Source organism: Geotrypetes seraphini, chromosome 3 (assembly GCF_902459505.1).
Source record: "Geotrypetes seraphini chromosome 3, aGeoSer1.1, whole genome shotgun sequence".
Taxonomy (NCBI): Eukaryota; Metazoa; Chordata; class Amphibia; order Gymnophiona; family Dermophiidae; genus Geotrypetes; species Geotrypetes seraphini.
The window spans coordinates 125,569,597-125,589,997 of NC_047086.1; the positions used below are offsets into that span (position 1 = coordinate 125,569,597).

The 20,401-nt window shown below is 41.8% G+C and overlaps 1 protein-coding gene across 3 annotated transcripts in view; it reads left to right on the forward strand.

Annotated features, from left to right (window-relative positions):
- Positions 1-20,401, forward strand: part of KIF13B (kinesin family member 13B) — a 485,412-nt gene that overhangs the window by 162,458 nt on the left and 302,553 nt on the right. For all 3 annotated transcript variants that reach the window (XM_033935468.1, XM_033935467.1, XM_033935469.1), the window contains exons 9-10: positions 869-981; positions 7,047-7,158. In XM_033935468.1, coding sequence (XP_033791359.1) covers positions 869-981; positions 7,047-7,158 — 225 coding nt within the window. The remainder of the gene's footprint in view (positions 1-868; positions 982-7,046; positions 7,159-20,401) is intronic.

A 20,401-nucleotide genomic window follows, 5' to 3' on the forward strand; every position in this document is an offset into this window, starting at 1 on the left:
AGCGCGCCTTAGTAAAAGGACCCCTATGAAAATGCCCACGTAAATTAGTCATACCGATCTTCTGAATGTAGACTTTGCTGCAAATAAGAATGGAATCGATTCACCGATTGGCCACCAAGATGGTCTCAAGGCTCAAGGATGTCCCTTATGAAGAACAACTAGGTAAGTTGCACCTTTACGCTCTCGAAGAACGCAGGGAGAGGAGTGACATGATAGAGACGTTCAAATACGTTACTGGCCACATTGAGGTGGAAGAAGATATCTTCTTCCTTACAGGCCCTACGACAACAAGAGGGCATCCGCTGAAAATCAGGGGCGGGAGATTCCATGGTGACACTAGGAAGTACTTCTTCACCGAAAGGGTGGTCGACCGTTGGAATGATCTTCCACTTCAGGTAGTTGAGGCCAGTAACGTGACTGACTTTAAGATCAAATGGGATCAACACGTGGGCTCACTTCAAAGAAGAACTTAGAGGGGAGGGTTATTTGAGTGGGCAGACTTGTTGGGCCGTAGGCCCTTTTCTGCCATCATATTCTATGTTTCTAATAGCTTGCAGTTCACAGTTTGTATATGTATAGATCCTGGTGCCTATCCAGGTGTAGTGGCTAGAAGAAATGTGCAGAATAGGTTCTGATTTAATTTTTCATCACTTATCATATGATATTGAGCAAGTCGCTTAACTTTCCTGCACTGAAGATTAGACTGAAAATAAGTTTGAAACGATACTGTTTTATACTGTGCTAAGACATTGACAAAAGAAAAATGTAACTTTCTTAAAGTGGCAGTGCAAGCTGCTGTAAAGACTGATCAGCGTTCCTTGTTATCTAATTTATAGCATCTCCTGTAATGTCTTTCCCTTTTCTGCAGACCTCTGGTGAGAAGGTGAGCAAGTTAAGTCTGGTGGATTTAGCAGGCAGTGAGAGGGCTACAAAAACTGGAGCTGCAGGCGAGAGGCTGAAAGAAGGAAGCAACATCAACAAGTAAGTCCTCTGAAACTTCTCTCCCTGTGACAGAAGAGCACAGGAAAAGGGACAATGTTTACTTTTATATGGACTACTTTGTTAGCACATGGATATCCAACTTCTGATAAGTCAAGTCATAACTGTTCTTGGTCAACCCATGGGAAACAAATGGGAAATTGTTGTTTGCGACTTCGGTCTTCTCTTATGTTTCTAAAATGACAAATTTATTTTATTCTCCAGTTATCTCTTTAAAAAAAACAAAAAAAACCCCTCCCTTCACATGTTTTGACACAAATTAAACTCTTAGAATTTCTCTAGAAAAATTCATGCGATGATAAAAACAGCTTTAGTAATCTCTAATAAGATGGACTTAGTGATTCCCCAGCTGTACCAGACTGAAACAGAAAGAAGAAACTACAGTACTATATATGCAAAATTGAGCAGGAAGAGGGCACCTTTTCTTACCCCTTCTTAAAATGAAAACAACAACTAAGTGGAAATGCCAGTGGTTGTCTGTATAAGGAAAACTGACTTCCAAATCTTGTTTTATCAGACTAACAAATTTATGAACATTATAAGTAAAAGTATTAGGTCAATTAAATTTAATAGTAATAGGAAATTTTATATCCTGTTGACTGAGGGTTTTTTTCCTAAATACTTGCCAGTTGAAAAACAAGCTTTGTACAGATGTTTCCAACAGCTTTACATTACATAATAGAATTTCCTGTGGGTGCCTTCAAATTGCCCACTATTTTCTTCAAGCAGTCTGCACTTTATGCTAAACTAGTTTAGCTGTAGCATTGACCACTGAGTAGACGATGTGTGGCTTTCTGCTGTGTGGCCTCGGAATGACATAGAAGTCTTCCCTTTCTGGATATAATGTAGATTTATGACTATGGAGTTCATGGGTCATTATAACACATTGTAAAATGTTTCACGGGGAATTAATTATACATCAGATTAACAGCTGTCAGCTTGAGCTACTGTGTGGAATAAATTGGAACAGCATACACAGTTAACAGCTCTGTGAGTTTATGTCAAAAGGCTATCACATTTGAAAGTTTCATATGGAATGTTAGATCCCTCTTATGTTTTAAGAGGGTGGGCACTGAGAACATCATTGAACAATGGTTAGTCTTTTCTCTATATTGTATTTTAATTATTATAGTCCACTAATTATTTGTATTTTAATTATATTCCACTAATCCTTTATACTCTAAACAGATTACAGTATATGTATACAGTGGAATATTTGATATGCTTCTCATCTGTTAAAGATTATGTTCAAAGAAGGGGATGGTCAATTTTATGAAAAAGGGCTAATATTGCTCTGCTGGTAACACTGCTGAAAAGAATGGGTATTATTTGGGGGGAGAGGGGGGATATAGCTCTTCCCTCCCAACCCAAACATGCTGTTTTTAAAACTGGGTTAAAGCGCTTTGAACGCCACCCCAATTTTTCTCTTTCCTGACTGGCCGTCCCCCAAGTGGTACTGCTTCAATCTATCTTTTTCTCTTTTGAGCTCCGCAGGCCTGGTATTGCTCCCTGCTGCCCCCATGCTGGAGTCTTCTAATCTTCCGCCAGCAGCTTGAGCAATGAAAGCATGCTACTGTCGGCCTGCCGCAGAAGCCCTTCTCTTTACAGCTTCCTGTTCCTGCATAGGCTAGAAGCTGTAGAGGGAAGGGCATCCATGGCAGGCTGATGGCAGTGTGCTTTCATTACTGAGGCTGCCAGAGGTCCAGAAGTTATATCAGGCTTATAGAGCTTTGGATTTGGGAATATCGGTGGTAAGGGTAAAAAAAGAAGTCATCACAGGAGGAAAGGGGTAAATGAGAGAGATGCCAGCTTGCAGGGGAAAGGGAAGGGTTAGCGAGAGACTGTGTGAGAGAGAGACCTCATTGAGGGGAAGAGAACAATAGGACGTGTGGGGACTCAGGGGAAGATTAGGAAAGATGTTGGATCCAATGGCGCAGGACAGAGAGAGATGCAGTACTGTGGGTAGGGGACAGGGGAGGAGAGAGGGAAAGATGCTGGCCTAGGGTAGGGGTGTGGGAGAAAGGGGAAAGAAGAGGGAGAAGCTGAATAGGAGGAGGAACATGGACACAGGGAAGGATGGAGACTCAGAGGGTAGATATTGAACATGGAGGGTTTAGGGATGGTGGCCAGAAGGGAAGTGCTGGAAAGGATATGAAGGGACACAGAAGGAATGATGGGAGACATGAAGAGGAGAATGAACAGGAGATAATGGAAGGCAGAAGAAGGATGGGACTAGGTGGTGGGGGTGGGAGCAGAAGATGGTTAGGACTAGGGAGTGTGGGTGGGAGGGGGAAAGAGAAGAAGATGGTTGGGTCTAGGGGATGTGGGTGATGGAGCAGAAGATGGAGGGAGCTAAAGAGTTTGGGAAGAGGAAAGGAGGTATGGAGCTGAAGGACAGGGCTAGGGGGAGCAGAGCACGTAAATGGATGGAACTGGGGGTTTGAGTTTGGGAGAAGGGGAAGCAAAGAAGATGGATGGTACTAGAGGTGAGAGATGGAGAAGGGGAATAGAGCAGAAAGGGACAGATCAGAAGATGGATTTGACTGGGGGTGGGAGGAAGGGGAATAGAGCAGAAGATGACTGGGATGGGTAGAGATGGAGTGCGAGTTTTGAAGGGATAGTGAGTATTTGGCAATTTTAAATATGAGGGAGATATATTGATGGGTTGGGAGAATGAGTGAGGGTGTTAAATAAGGGATAAGATAAAAGGGGATGATGTGGGAAACAGTTGAGACATAATGTGAGTGACCTGGAAGACTGGAGAGAGGATGAGAGGCATTGAAAAGAGATGGGGTACTGGGGAGGGGAGAAAGGGGAGGGTCTGAAGGGGTTGAGTGAGGTTGGAAATGGGATTTAAAAGATTGTGAAAGAGAGGCATAGGATAGCATAAAGCAGGGCTGTGGAGTTTATTACAACGGTGGGGGGATAACTTACCCTGTCGCAGTGGGATATACATGCTAATTTAAGGGGACTCCCAGCCTTGACAAAATGAGTTTGGTTGCAAGAATTCCCTCTTCTTATTATAGTGTGCTTTTGAGGGGATATTATACCAATGTCAATTACATTATAGTGGGGAAATTGCTACTGATATTTGTGTGAAGTGTGTGGGATGGATCGCAATACTTTGGAATATGCTTTTTGGCAGTGTCCTTGTATTCAAATTTATTGGAAACGCATTGTGGGATTTATGCGGAGATTTCTCCGTGTCCTCCCTCCGGGGCCTTCTGTGTGCCACGTTACTGATGACATCATCAGTGATGCGGCAGAGAGAATTCGCTAGAGGGAGAAGGCCGCGAAGCAGCCTTTTAGAGTGCTACCGGCTCAAAGCTGCTCTGGAGGGAGGTATGTAGGGCTCGTGGTCGGCAGGGTTCGGATGGGATGGAAGGATGGGGGAGGGTCAGCAGGGGTTCGGCGGCAGGGGGAATGCTCAAGGGTTCTGCTGCACAAGAGATGAGAGCGAGGGAAGGATAGAAGTTGGGCAAGGGTTCTGCTACACAGGGGAATGGGAAGGAGGGAGGGATAGAAAGGTGCTACAGAGGGAAGGCACAAGGGGATGGGTGAGAGGGGAGGAAAGATGCTGCCCTACCCCGAAAATAAGACGCACTGTGTTTGGTGGGCCCAAAATTAATATAACACTATCTTATTATGGGGGAAGCACAGTATGTTTCTAACTTATTTTTTGCCTCAGGCAGTAGATCATCATGTGTTGCCCCTGAGGGAACTGCTTTCATGGAAGGGGGAGGGGCAAGAGGAAAGAAATTATGCCTGGGGAGGAGAACTAGAAAAAAAATGCTGCCTGTAGGGCGGTGAGGAAAAGTACTGCCTGTGGATGGCCCAAGGAAAAATGTTATGCCTTTGTGGGGTAGGGAGCTATGATTTTCTATCCATGTGCATGGTATGGGGAAGTGCTGGTAAGGAGGAAGGAAGATAGCAAGAGCTATGGTTTGAGAAGGATAAAAGGGGAGTCTACTGGTGTTAGGCTTAAGAATGGGGAGAGGGAAAGTGCACTCTTCCCTTGGTAATTTATGTGAATGTGAGAGGAGCATATTGAGAAATAAATCCTATGATGCTGGGTCATTTCAGTTAATAAAAAAATATCTCCACAGTTTTTATATGCTGATTTCATATTCAGTGTTTGTCTGGTGTGTGTGTGTTTTGAATAACAAAAATGAATATGTATGTATGCAAATATATGCTAATGTGTCAAGTCCAACCCCTCTCTCGCTTCTGAATGAAACAAACTATTTACTTGCTGAAGAGATATTGATTGGTATTTATGATAGAGGAACATATCTTTTTCAGGAAGTTCTTCATGCTAAATTAATAGTGATATTATATGCTCTTAGTTGAGTTAACAATTCTGAATGGTGTTGATATTTGCTTAATTGAGACCATTTCTAGTAGCTTATATCTTTATTGTAATCCACCTTGAACTCTTTGGGTATTGACAGACTTTAAATTTTAATGTAATGTTTTATGAGGGGTTGATTCATAAGGATAAGACAGGGGAAACAAAACCACAACCTCGAAAGCACAGACCAAAGGTGGAAATGTCCCAATCAGAATGGTGCACAAAAAAGTGTCTTTCAACTCATCTGGTTAATCCAAATGCCTTTATTGATCCAAAATTCATGAAATGACTCTACAACTCGACATGCACATGTTTCGGCCCAAACGGCCTGCCTCAGGAGTCTTCAGGTGAGAAGCCTGTGAATCAGCAGTTTATTTCAAAGCCCGCTTTTCCAAAGGATTCTATTAAATGTGAGATATACATCCAGGCAGGTTTTCTCTCTCTGAGCCCAGACAATTCAAGTTAAAGGCTCAGTGACTAGTTTTTTCCAATATTAAGAGAGCTTTGGTGCAAAGATTCAAGTATAATTATAGACTTTTTTGTGCACCATTCTGATTGGGACAATTCCACCTTTGGTCTGTGCTGTGGGTTGATTCATAAGTCATGGCAACTTTTTTTCTCTCGAAAATTCACCAACACTGGAAAGTGTGTGACAAGTACTTCTTAATGTTGCCACCAGATGAGAGATGAGTATAGCAGTCTCTGATAGGGAAGAAGCAAAAAACGTGAAATCATCATTTCACTATGGCATAAAGTTTACAACATGAACAGCAAAGTACACGTACAAACTTTTTAACTGTTAACATCCTTCAATGTAGTCTCCCAGGTTGTCTTGTGTGTCATCCAGTTCATAAGGTACTGAATGCACAGTATTACAAGTAATTTCTGCAGTACCAACTGCGTCGTGCAGTACAGAAGTGTCAGTACTGTTGCCTAACACCATAATCCTACATAACAATGCTACAGTTCACACAGTAGACAATTGTTTATAGCATTGGGGATGGGAGACTACTTTGAAGGATTGTGTGCTTGGTTTAGTGAAACTGCTAAAATTATTATTTGTTTGTTAATAAAACAATAATTTCAAATGTAATGGTTTTTTACTTCTCCCCTACCAAAGCCATTAAGTACATGTCACACACTTTCAAACTTAAATATTAGAATTCCAGTGTTGGCGCATTTTCAAAAGAAAAAAAATAGTTGCTATGACTTATGAATCAACCCTTATATGTTATGGTATCTGTTCCTCTTTCATCGCAGGGCTTATTAACAGAATTCCATGTTACCAGGAACAACCATTGAATTTTGACTTAGCTATCTTTTTTTCCCCTGGCTTGAGTTTTCCGCATTTTCTCCACATTCTCTCCAGCTATTGATACCTGCATTTATGGAGTCTGAATTACTAGTACTACTACTATTAATTATTTCTATTAATTCTGATTAAAGAACAGGTTATGGTGATTCTATTCCTCTCTGTCTAGTTCCATAGTACATCTAATATTGAGTCCTAGGAACAAGTGAACGTGGATCTTACCAGGCTGTTGACTCAGTTAATTATTCTTAAATATCTGTCGAGGAAAGATATGTATGAACCTAACATTTAAAAATATGATGCATTGCTAAAAGAGGAATGTCTGTCTTTACATTTCCTCCTCACGTTGATATGATATGCTAAATAGCTCTCTCTTCCATATAGGTCCCTCACAACACTCGGGCTAGTTATCTCGGCCCTAGCAGATCAAGCAGCTGGCAAGAACAAAAACAAGTTTGTCCCTTATCGTGATTCTGTACTGACCTGGTTACTCAAAGTAAGTACAAATCTTGCTTACCTTTGTAAAGGTAACGAAGGTCATATAAGGCCTCATATTTAGGTGGCCCAATCAGTATCTAAAGTTAAGCACCAGTGCTTCACTTTACTCATATACTCAGCAGTAATATCTGTTCAGCAGCTATATCACTTCCAAATGTACATGTGTTGGCTCTGTCCCATTCTGAAGCTGGTATCTTTTACCACAGAGAAAATTTGGCCATTTAGCTAGCTAAATAGCCTGTCTTTATCCATAGAAGCACTGAAAATAGATGCATAAGCAAGTTATGTATTTATCACCTATAGGCAAATATATAATATATTGCTTTGACTATTGGGCCATTGTAAATTATGCTTCAATGATATAACTTTTTTAATTTTAATTTTAGTAAGTATTTTTCAGTTTACAGCCAAGAACCACTTTAATGGCAAGGGGATTTATGCAACATAAAAGAACGGAAATGTTGGAGCTAAGTTAAGAAAATAAAAAAATATACCAACCTTAGACATACAGAAGATACCACTATTGCTGATATCAGGATCTTAAGGTTTGGACAAATTATAGGGGAAGTCTCTGCTTGCCCTGGATTGGTAGCATGGAATGTTGCTACTCTTTGGATTTTGGCCAGGTACTAGTGACCTGGATTGGCCACCGTGTAAGAACGGTCTACTGGACTTGATGAACCATTGTCTGACCTAGTAAGGCTGTTCTTATGTTCTATTCTTAAGTTTCTCCCTAGCATTTATTCTATTCTGTAAATTTCTATACCACTTTTATGCTCACAAGAGGTCCCAGAGTGGTTTACAATAAAGATTGCTAAAGTAAATAGATTTAAGACTGCAACAAAACTGACTATAAGAATTGAGGGTCCGTATCTGTACTGGTTTAGCATTCCAAACTGAGACTACTTGAACAGAGAAAGATTGTCCAAGAATCCGTTTAAAGTGAATGGACTTAAATGAGGGAAACGTTAAAGTAAATCTCTGAGACTATCTTAGTGATAAACTATTGGAAAAGAAGTTCAAACATAAAACTAGCTCCTCTGGTATCAACCCATGAAAAACCTTAAAAGCCAAATAAGCAAATTTGAAGTGTACCTATCTTAAACCAAAAGCCAGTGAAGCTGTCTGAATAAAGAGGACACCTGTTCAAAGATTTTTTTCCTAAACATGAGGCAAGCTGCCATATTTTGTAATTGCTGCAGTCTGTTACATAATGAATTGCACTAATCTATGTGAGATAAAATGATATACTAACCTAAATCTGCAAAATGAAATTGATCAAAAAATTACCAATTATTTAAGCTTAATGATACATTTTTTAATTATATTGTTAATCCTGGGGTTGATAGGTTAACATCAAGTACCAAGGTGTTTCAGATTAAAGAAAAAGAAATGATTACAATCAATCTTCATGACAAGAATTCTTAACACAACTTGAGTTACTCATGAAAATCAGTAAATTATGAATGTAACAGTAGAAAAAGCTTGTATACAGTATATATCTAAAGTATGATCATGTTTCAGCACAAAAGAGGCCACCAGTGTGGTTATTTCTGTTAGAACCAATGCGTTCTTCAAAATCTCAGTTAGATTCAGTGATTCAGATTATTTGCCTTGTTAAAGTAACGCAAGATATTGGATGTAGATTTTTAGCCAGAAATGTTAAAACATCTTGCATGTATTTTTTTTCCATAAATTTTTATTTTTCAAAATAAATATACAGAGTATACAAATAATTATTATAAATATGCAAATATACATATATGCAAATTTACAAAAGATAACTTAAACATGAAACAGACTAGTTGTACGTATCACAGTTAATAAGCGGGAAGATAGTATTAATTATAAGTCAATGCAACCAGTGTCTCATGTCAACCAAATCCAGCAGGGCCAGTACATATAATTTCAGCTGAGAGTATACGTGTAAAGAATAGAAGAGAGTTCTCAATGAGCATCATACTGAGCATCCCAAGCAACTTAATTAACTGACAAGAAGTGACTCTCTTTATATATTTTATAAATATTACATTGGTATTACATTGAGATAATTTTATGTCAACGGTCCAAGTCACAATAAAGTTGAACAGCTCTCCATACTTTGAGAAAAGAACTAATAGAATGATGTTTTTCAGCTATTACACTTTCAGATTTGTTGGTTATACATACAGTGTTCCACCATACAATGTATTCTACCTTAGATAAGTCCTTCCAACAGTGCAAGATGTTTTTAATAGCCAAGAATAATAAGATGTTAAGTAAACGAGCTTTGGATTCGGGCATAGAACATGTTGTCCAAGAATAATAATTTTAAGATGTAAGGGTTCATTAATATTTAGAATGGTGGATATGGTGCTCCAGACTTTATCCCAACACAATTTAATATGTGAGCATTGGTATAACATGTGCGGCAGTGTACCTTTAAATTTTCCACAGGACCAGCATAGATTGGAGCCTTCTTTGGAAAATTTAGCGAGTTTATGCGGCGTCCAGTGGAATCGATGAAGTAGAAAGTATATTGATTGAAGGACGGGAGCTGATCTAATAGATTTGAATACTCTGGTCCACACTTTCTGCCAAAACTTATCATCAGCGGAAATGTCTAAATCCAGATGCCATGCACTGATCTGAAAACTTGGCTATTCTCAAAAATGTAATACTTCCTCCTCTTTGTTATACTAAGTCCCTCTAAACTTTCTCTATACTGTCCTGTAACCCTCATTGGAGTTCCTTCTCTATACCAATTCCTGTAAACCGTGCCGAGCTCTACGATTGTGGAGATGATGCGATATACAAACTTAAGGTTTAGTTTAGTGATATAGACACAGGTGAAGTTTGTCTCAATAAAGTATACCATTTAGAGGCAACACTTTTAAGAGGAGCTATAGTAATATTTTGAAGGAGATCAAATATTGGTTTCAATTTTAGACGTTCCGGAATTGAAGCACACACAGAGTTTTAATTGAAGCCAATTAATATATTGATTGGTTGGTAGATTAAATTTATTACGCATTTCTTCAAAAGCCAACCATCGATTATTACATAAAAGATCTTGCAGTGTCCAGATATCGCCTTGAATTGGCCTATTTGGCAAAAATATGATGATATGGATTTTAAAAGTGTCATTGTTCCATAATGAAATCAATGTGGTGTCCTTCCATTTGATTTTCATAATGCTATCAAAATGTAAGAGAACCTTATATGTTGAATGGAAAATACAATTATATTTTTTCAGAGAGGAGGATATTGACAGGATGCAAGCAAGATTGTTGGTACCATTTTTTCCAGAGACAGCCAAGAAGTGGGGGGGGGAGTCAAATGTAGTTTTATTAAGAAGCCATAATGAGCTCTGACGCATTTTGAAGGCTTGATATTTCAAAAAGTCTGGAAAGTTGACTTCACCGTTCGATTTATCATTTTTAAGTTTGTGTAATGCTATCCGTGGTTGACTATTTTTCCACAAGAATTTGCTCAACATTTTTTCAATAACACAGTATACATTCTTGTGTAATAAGAAGGGCAACATACTTAATACATAGTTAATTTTGGGTTGAATCATCATTTTAATCATCATTTTAATCTTACATGTATTTCTAAACTAAACTGGTTGCACCACCATTAGCAGAAATAATTATAATCAAACATTTCCTATAATTTGATATGTCTTATATCACTGATAAGGAATCTTGGACCTCTTCTTTGCAGAACTGCTTTAATTCAGACACATTTGTAGGTTTTCATACATTAATTGTTTGGTTCATGTCATGCCACAGCATCTCTATTGGGTTCAAGTTAGGACTGAATGGGCAAATCCAAAACTTTGTTTCTTTCTCCTCAGCTGTTCAGATGTAGTCTTGCTTTTGTATTTTGATCATTGTCTTGATGCATACCTAACGTGACCATTTATTTTTTTCATCAAAACGGGACTTCTATTAATATTCAGTCCTGCCCCCATTCCCGCCATAGCCCCACCCCCAATTTCTTCCATTCATTTTTCATGTACACACAATATCTTATTTCATAACAGTAACCATAAAATTAAAAAAACAACAACACAAGCACCCTATACGCAAAGAAAATGTTATCATTTATATTTGAGGGTTTTCAAAGTTGTCACCTCAGTAACTATAGAAAAATAGACAAATATAGTGCAAAATATAGACAGCAGATATAAATTCTCAAAACTGACACATTTTGATCACTAAATTAAAAATAAAATCATTTTTCCTATCTTTGCTGTCTGGTGGTTTCATGATTCTCTGGCATTTCCTTCTGACTGTGCATCCTTTCTTTAATTTCTTTCTTTCTGCACTCAGGCCCAACAATTGTTCCTTTCTATTCCCTCCCTCCTTCCTATGTCCTTGGTGCCCTCAGTGCCCCCTTCCTATGTCCTTAGTGCCCCCAGATCCAGTGTCAGTTCTCCTTTGTTCCAGATCTCCCTCTCTCTCCCTCCTCTGTTATGATCTTGCCTCTCTCTGCTCTTCCTCAGGGTCTCTCCCCCTCTGCACCTCCCGTAGTCCTGCTTCTGCCTCCTGTCTTTCTCCTTTGGTCCAGGCCTTTATCTCTCTAGTCTTTCTTCTACTTACAATCCCCCCTCTTTCTCTCCTTCCTTCCTTCCTCCCTCCTTCCTATGTCCCCCTCACTGCCTTCCAGCCTTTGTCCCAACCCCTCCCAAAAAGCCTGCCGGCCTACCGTCCCCAAAGTCAGCCTCCCCCAAAGCCAGTCTGCCTGTCTTCCCCAAAGTCAGCCAATCTGCCTGCTTACCTCCTCCAGAGCCAGCCAGCCAGCCAGCCAGCCTGCCTCCCCCAGAGCCTGCCTGCCTTCCCCAAAGCCAGCCTGCCTGTCTCTCCCAAAGTCAGCCAGTTTGCCTGCCTACTTCCTTCCCCCCCGGAAAACAAAAGCCTCCTTCCATGCCCGATTTAAACTTCCTCCCCGGTCCACCGCCGCTGCTCATCTGCTGCCACTACTTGCACCCAGAAGCCTCGGCGAGAGGGAGAATTAGAAGGCCTTGAGCATGTACAGATGTATGCTCAAGGCCCGTCAGAGATAGGAAGATCTTCCAGCGGCACCGGCACGTTCTGTGGGTTACGTGCCGGTGCCAGACGGGGGAGGGGGTTAATTTCAAGTTGTTCGCGCAAGGGGGGGGGGTGCCGGTTCGAGCGGGGGGGGGGATGACGGTTATCGGGGGGGGTGCTCGCAAATCGAGTCAACACTCGGTTTGCGAGACAAGTTTTGCTCGTCTTGCAAAACACTCACAATCCGGGTTACTCGCAAACTGAGGTTTGACTGTACATCTTTCTGTCCTATCCATTGATGTAGTTCTCCCCCTTATCCCTTTACGTGTCAAATACATCTGACTTTGTCATCTAAAATGTATAACCCACATTTTAAATTTCTGTACTCCGCTTAGAAAATTGATAAGCGGACTAATAAATTTTGAATAAACTTGAAACTTGGGTCCTCAGTGCATCCATTCTCTAGGCTAGATGGACATACCAAGCAGGCGTACTTAATGCATTTGTTTTTGATCCTGCCTACAGTAAAGGATACAACCTATTTATCTAGACTGTCCTAGTGGACAATAAATAAGAACAAATTTGGACTTGCCTATTAATTTTCTCTTCCTTCAGTCCTTCCAGACTAGACAGAGTTCCCATTCCTGTGCATGCCTCTAGTATAGTTTGCATTCAGTTACCTGCAGTTGTTCCTGTGGTGGGGAAGGCATCCTGTAGTTGGCTGTAGGATGCCATCTTTTGGCCTGAAGAACTACTGGCTGCACGGTGCCCTGTATAGGACGTGGTTCAGAAGCATGTGTTCTACCACCATCTGCTAGTAGAAGGGCATAATTCATTCAGCTGACTGTCTGGTAGGACTGAAGAGAAATAAAATTAGCTGATAAAGGCAAAAACTTTTTTCCTTCTCAAATTCAAGCCATTATAGTAAAACAGAGTTTTGAAAGGATATTGCCTTTTAACATCCACTTTCTTCAAGAGGCATTGTGTACAAGTCTTAGTGTAAAATAAACTAAAAACAATGTACTCTTTTCAATTTAGGTTACTGAATTACATAGCTCACAACTTGTTTCTTTAGGTCTGACACCTTATGTAACCTGACTTTACAGAACCTTTGGCTGATTTGAGATGCACTGAATAAAGTCATTAGTTCTCGGTTTCCTCCTACTAGGAATGCAGTGTTGAAGTGTGAACCAATTATTATTTGAGGAAAAGGTCAAAGGAGGTCATTGATTTTAGCTACTAGGCAAGTGGTAGTGCTTTGAAACCTGATATTTATGAAATCTATCTTGTCTGAAAACAGGATTTAGTTGATTTATGATTTGCTGCTGCAGGGTCAAAACAACTATATTAAATTAAGGCCTAAATCGACATACGTAAATCAAGTGGAAGAGGAGAAGATGAGACACTGAACCTGCAACAGCAGCTGGAAAATGCTTCTGGTTTCATATTAAAAGTGCAAATTCAATAGTTTTTTTAAAAGTCTAGTGTTAATAATTTACATTCTTTTTGTTTTGTAGAATCCACTTAAATGAATATTTAACAGAGCAGTAGAATTGCTAACATCTTTTTTTACTTTCTCATCATACAACACTTTTTCTGTGAAGTAGTAATGACAAGGAGGTAGAATAGAGCCTCATAGCTATAATTTGAACAAGGGCAGAAAATCTTTCTAGAGCTTCCTAGGAAAGTTTTGGAGGAATATATTGTAAATACTCTTAACATAAACCAAGATTTTGGGGTCAAAATAATGGCCCAAAAAAATAGGGGTCTCGGTTTATGTTCGGGTCATTGCCCACCTACCCTCCTCCCGGACCTATTGCAGGCCTTCGCCGGACCTGCCATAGACTTGGTGGTCCAGTGGTAGGCCGGGACAGTAGGGATCCCGCCTGTCCTGGCCAACTTTCATAATTTTTGCCTCCCTCCCACCTCCTCGATTAGTATATATAGTACCTTTAAACTCCCTGGTGGCAGTGAAGTGGGGCAGGAGAACTCATGGCAGCCATTCAGATAGCAGCTCTGCATATGAAGATCACTTCTAGCCTGGTTTACCTCTGGACTACCAGTGAGTTAAAGGTACTGTGTATAGTAATCGGGGAGGAGGAAGGGAGATGAGAATTGTGAGAGTCAGCTGGGACAGGAGGCAAGAGGGTTCCCGCCTAACGGCCCACCGCTAGACCACCAGCTATTAACAGCAGGCCCAGTGGAGGCCTGCAAGATGTCAGGAGGGAGATGGTACAGGATGCAGAGTAGAGAATGACACGGTGACGGTTTACCCGCGGCCACCGCATTTAAGCCGCGGGTCACCGCCGAAAACGGGGAAGAAAACTAGCAGTCGCTGCGGTGACGGGGACAAGGCCATTCACCGACCGCGGAAACGGTGAACAGGTTTGTCCCCGCGGGCCAATGTACCCCCTTCTAGGAACCGCTATTTCACCGTGCTCCTCATTTGTCATTTCAACCCTTCCTGCCAATCGCAGCAGAAGGGTACCCAACCCCTCCTGCCGGTCCTCCCAATGGCCTCCCCTAAGATCGCCGGCAGGAGGGTACCCAACCCCTCCTGCTGGACCCCCCCCCAACGAACCCTCCCACCCCGGAACCCCCTTAGTCTTACTTTTCAAGTTGGACCGGACAGCTCCTCGCTCGTCTGGCCAGCAGGCCTGCCTCCGTCCAAATGAGGCGGGCCCGCCCCTCCCCTCCCCTCCCCTGCCTCCCAATGGCCTCCCCTAAGATCGCCGGCAGGAGGGTACCCAACCCCTCCTGCTGGACCCCCCCCCAAACGAACCCTCCCACCCCGGAACCCCCTTAGTCTTACTTTTCAAGTTGGACCGGACAGCTCCTCGCTCGTCTGGCCAGCAGGCCTGCCTCCGTCCAAATGAGGCGGGCCCGCCCCTCCCCTCCCCTCCCCTGCCTAACCCACAGGATCCTAGGGCCTGATTGGCCCAAGCACCTACGGCCCCTCCTATAGCGGGAGTGGCTTTAGGTGCCTAGACCAATCAGGCCCTAGGATCCTGTGGGTTGGGCAGGGTAGGGGCGGGCCCGCCTCATTTGGACGGAGGCAGGCCTGCTGGCCAGACGAGCGAGGAGCTGTCCGGTCCAACTTGAAAAGTAAGACTAAGGGGGTTCCGGGGTGGGAGGGTTCGTTGGGGGGGGGTCCAGCAGGAGGGGTTGGGTACCCTCCTGCCGGCGATCTTAGGGGAGGCCATTGGGAGGCAGGGGAGGGGGGGGGCGGGCCCGCCTCATTTGGACGGAGGCAGGCCTGCTGGCCAGACGAGCGAGGAGCTGTCCGGTCCAACTTGGAAAGTAAGACTAAGGGGGTTCCGGGGTGGGAGGGTTCGTTGGGGGGGGTCCAGCAGGAGGGGTTGGGTACCCTCCTGCCGGCGACCTTAGGGGAGGCCATTGGGAGGACCGGCAGGAGGGGTTGGGTACCCTTCTGCTGCGATTGTCGGGAGGGCCGTTGGGGGGGTCTACAGGAGGGGTTGGGTGCCCTCCTGCCGTGATCGCTGGGGGGAGGGGAGACTTGCAGCCGTAGCCGCGGTCACTATGCTAATCACGGCAGCATTTAAAGTACATGTCGTGTTTGTTTTTGCATTGCTAGCCCCAGGGGTGGTGGAAGATTAGTGATTGAAAAACTGTATGAAAAATAACTATTTTAAATTTAGTGATCAAAATGTGTCAGTTTTGAGAATTTTTATTAATTAATTTTTTCTCTGCGTGTTTTGTTTTTGTATAGTTATTAACTAATATTTAACTAAGTTTTAAAGTTTTAAAGAATGTTTCCTTTATACGTAAATAAAGAAAAGTGAATGGGATTGCAGTGGCGGTGACGGGGCGGTGAATGGGGTGGCAGTGGCGGTGACGGGGCGGTGAAGAGGATGGTGAGACGGGGACGGGGCGGTGACGGGGATGGTGAGACGGGGACGGGGCGGTGACGGGGATGGTGAGACGGGGACGGGGCGGTGACGGGGACCAATTTTTTCACCGTGTCATTCTCTAATGCAGAGCACACACATACTTACACTTACTCAGTTAGAGAATGTCCTGACAGAGCATTCGTGTAGCTATTTTGGGCTGCTAGATTTATTTATTTTTATTTTTTTACAATCTTTTGAGTGCTTCCCCCCCCCAGATTTCTTTTCTATTCCCTTCAAGTCACTGTGCTTAGTTCTTTTATTGCACGAGTTGCAATTCTAATCCACAGATCCCTACTTAATGCTATCAATCCAGGTTTAATTGTATTTTTTTCACTTTTATTTATCAACCAGTTTTATGATGAGATTTACCTATCTCATAAAAAATGTCATTAAAATTTAAATTTTTCACTGTCAGTTTTCATCACTATGTTTGACTTTATGCTTAATATGTTACCAAGAATGATTTGGGCTTGACAGAAAAGGCTCTACCTGTCTAGCTTGAAGCTGGCTTCAAAGCCTAAGTACAGGGTAGGCCATAGAAAAGTAGCCTGTCTCTGATGATAGTATGATAAGATGAAAGAGCAAGTGGATTGTTTTTATTCAACTACCCACAAGTTCAAAGATGTCCAGGCAAACCGTGGTATTGACAGTTGAATAGAAGAAAATTGGGCCCACTATTCGTGTTTCTGACCCTGCACACCAAACACCAAAAGGGGTAGTGTGTGGCACAGTGGTTAGAGCTACATCCTCAGCACCATGAGGTTGTGGATTCAAATCCCATGCTGCTCCCTGTGACCCTGGGCAAGTCACTTAATAACCCATTGCCCCAGGTACATTAGATAGTGTGTGAGCCCACCAGGACAGATTGAGAAAAATGCTTCAGTACCTGAATATAAACCATAAATTAAGTGATATATAAATATGAAAATAAATAAATACATTTTCTGGTCGTGAAGTGTTCCATGAGTTAAGTGAGGATTTTCAGTGGACCAGTACTTCATATTCTGGGAATTTGTGACCTGATTAAATGAAACCAAGCTTCATCTGTCATAAAGTAAGCAAGCTATGTACTATTTGCTACTTTTCCATGGCTCACCCTTAGAAGGGCTAGGAAGCCAACTAAAGTTGCATTCTGGTTCAGTTCTTTTTTTTTCTTTTTTTTTATTTATAATTTTGAATACTTTACAATATCCAAAGATACAGAAGAAAAAAAGGAAAAACACATAAAACAATACATAATCAAATCATACATACAAAGCTCCTTTCAAGCCCACATTAATGGGGAGTTATCTTGCTATTTTCTAATAAAGTAAATTCAAGAAATATAAAGGATAATGATTCTTGGTTCATAATTATGAATCCTGAGTCATTCCATAATCTAGGATACTATAATATTAATTCTCCTCATATTCCTCAGTAAGATAAAACAAATGAAACAAATCTCATTTCTATTTCTTTTCTCTTGCAATTAAGAATTGTTGTAATTGTATTGGATCCCAAAAAGTATATTCAATATCTTGTAGTTTGATCATACATTTACAGGGAAATTTCAAATAAAAGGATGCATCCAGTGCCAACACTCTATCCTTCAGTTTCAAAAATTCTTTCCTCCTCAACTGTGTGGTTCTGGATACATCCGGAAAAATCCTGACCAAATCTCCAAAAAATTTTGTTAACCTATTTTTGAAATAAAGTCTCATTATCAACATTTTGTCCATCTTGCTCATGCATGTTATTACCAGGGTGGACCGAGTCTGAATCACATCCTGTGTATCTTCTAGAAATTCAGTCAAATTTACCTCTGGTGTGATCAGATGGTCCTCCCCCTGGGCAGATTCAAGTTTTTTAAAAGGAATATAATAATAATTATTTATTGGAAAATTCTCCGCATTGGTCAATCCCAGTACTTCTTTAAAGAACTTCCTTAGTAAAATCTCAGGTGACAATAAGTGGGTTACTGGAAAATTGACCAAGCGTAGATTTTTCACTCTATTCATATTTTCTATAGATTCAATTTTAGAATGTATTACGGTTGAATCTTTAACAGCTGATACAGAGACAGCTTGCAAATTGTTACATTGATTTTCTACCACATTTAGTCGTTTGTCCAAACAACCTAAATTAACATCCACATTCTCTAATTTAGAAGAAACTAATTGAGAATAATCTCCCATTTGCTTCATCGTTGTCCTCAGAAACCCTTCAACCCTAGATATACCTAGCCATAAGTCTTTTAAGGTAATATCCTGTGTTTCTTCTGTTCGTGTGGATTCATCCACTCCACCAGAAAATGTCAAAGGCTTAGGTATTTCAGCATATACTAATTTACTTAAGTGGGTGGATGAAATCACTTGAGCATCAGATATAGTGGGGGTTATATTCCCACTATCACTGGGTACCGGATGAAGGGGAGGAGTCCGAATGAGAGGACTTATTGAGGCCCCTGACAAAGAGGAGTCTATATCTGGTGGTACCACCGGTGGATTATCCAGTAATAATAAGTGTCTGTCCATAGGGCCCGAAACCACTGGTGTAGAGCTTTTAGGTTTTATCTTTCTTTTTCCCATATTTTAAAGTCATGTAAAATATATAGAAAGATTTTATATATTTACCAAAGTAACTTCCAGCTCCCGGGCTCTTCGTGGCTCCAAGGGGCTCCCAAGGGGCCTGGCGTGCCCCTTAGGGCACGCCCCTTCGGCCACACCCTGCGGCTGCGGCCGCAACCGCGGCAGCAGCTTGTTTTTAAAGATATAGAGACGGACCCGGTGACATCAAGGGGTCCGTCTCTGTAGGTGCCTGCTCAGTGCCTGCACGCGAAGAAAAATTAGCAGCAAAACCACTGCTGCGGGTGGCCAGGAACCAGACAAGCCTCTCAGGTTGTATCCTCTCCCACCAGCAAGGCTCCTGAATTCAGCTGCGGCAGCGGCTTGGTTTTAAAGATGTAGAGACGGACCTGGTGACATCAAAGGGTCCGTCTCTGTAGGTGCCTGCTCAGTGCCTGCATGCGAAGGAAAATTAGCAGCAAAACCGCTGCTGCGGGTGGCCAGGAACCAGACGAGCCTCTCAGGTTGTATCCTCTCCCACCAGCAAGGCTCCCGAATTCAGCCGCGGCAGCGGCTTGGTTTTAAAGATGTAGAGACGGACCCGGTGACATCAAGGGGTCCGTCTCTGTAGGTGCCTGCTCAGTGCCTGCACACGAAGGAAAATTAGCAGCAAAACCGCTGCTGCGGGTGGCCAGGAACCAGACGAGCCTCTCAGGTTGTATCCTCTCCCACCAGCAAGGCTCCCCTCATTCTGGTTCAGTTCTTATGTTTGGTTGCTGAGGGGTTTTTGAAGCTTGAATCATCACAAAGGCTTTGAAGTGTTGCATGGAAGTTTCATTTGTTGACATGTAACCTTGAGAATTTGGTATTTTAATTCCCCCTTTAAAGCCCAATAGGATTTCTTTGAGGCACACTGATATTAAATACCACCTGGTTATAACGTTATATATATATTTTCTTTAACAAATATACACGAGAACATTTCTTTCAAAAAATTCTGTTCCATTGGGCCTCTCCTAATTCCTGTTCCAATTTTAGCATAAACTTGCACTTTTAAACTACCAGCCTCAAAAAGTGATAGCCCCCTTCATTCTTTGCATAGTTGTTCTAGTTTTTCTGTTTCCTCCAAAGTTTCTCACACCAATTCTGAGGTTCTCATGTAATATTGGACACACAACTTGAACCCCTGAGAATTTTTTTTTTCCAGTTTTGCAAATGTCTTTAAAAGTTCTAAAGAGGATCAGCTCCCCATCATCCAATAACTGATCAAGACAAATTAGCCCTTTAGCTTACCATTCAGCGAATGTAGATATGTCTCTTTAATAAAAGTAGGTTCATATCTAATGACTGCTCTAGTGGAAAGAGGCCCTCATCTTCCCTACTGTCTCCATACCTCCCCATGGCTCTATGTTTGCATAAGTATTCTGCAAACCAAGGGAACCAACCACTTTAGCTCTGTTTTATAGAATTGAGTCCTCTAGAAATAAAAAAAATAAATAAAATCTACTGTATCTAAAATATATAAGCCACCTTCAAGCCTAAAAGCTATAGAAGTGGTGTACATTCAGAAACAATAGATATGCTGCTGTTCCTAGAGGGCCCATAATTACAAAATATGCGCTAAAATGGGATTTTAACCTGAGTCCCTTGATTCATAGTTCATTGCACTACCCACAAGGCTGACCCTTTGCTCTGCATGGATGTCTGTGTGGCCAGTTTTAAAGAATGCTGCCATATACACATCTGGGTCCCTTGTTTTTCCCTGTTCATAG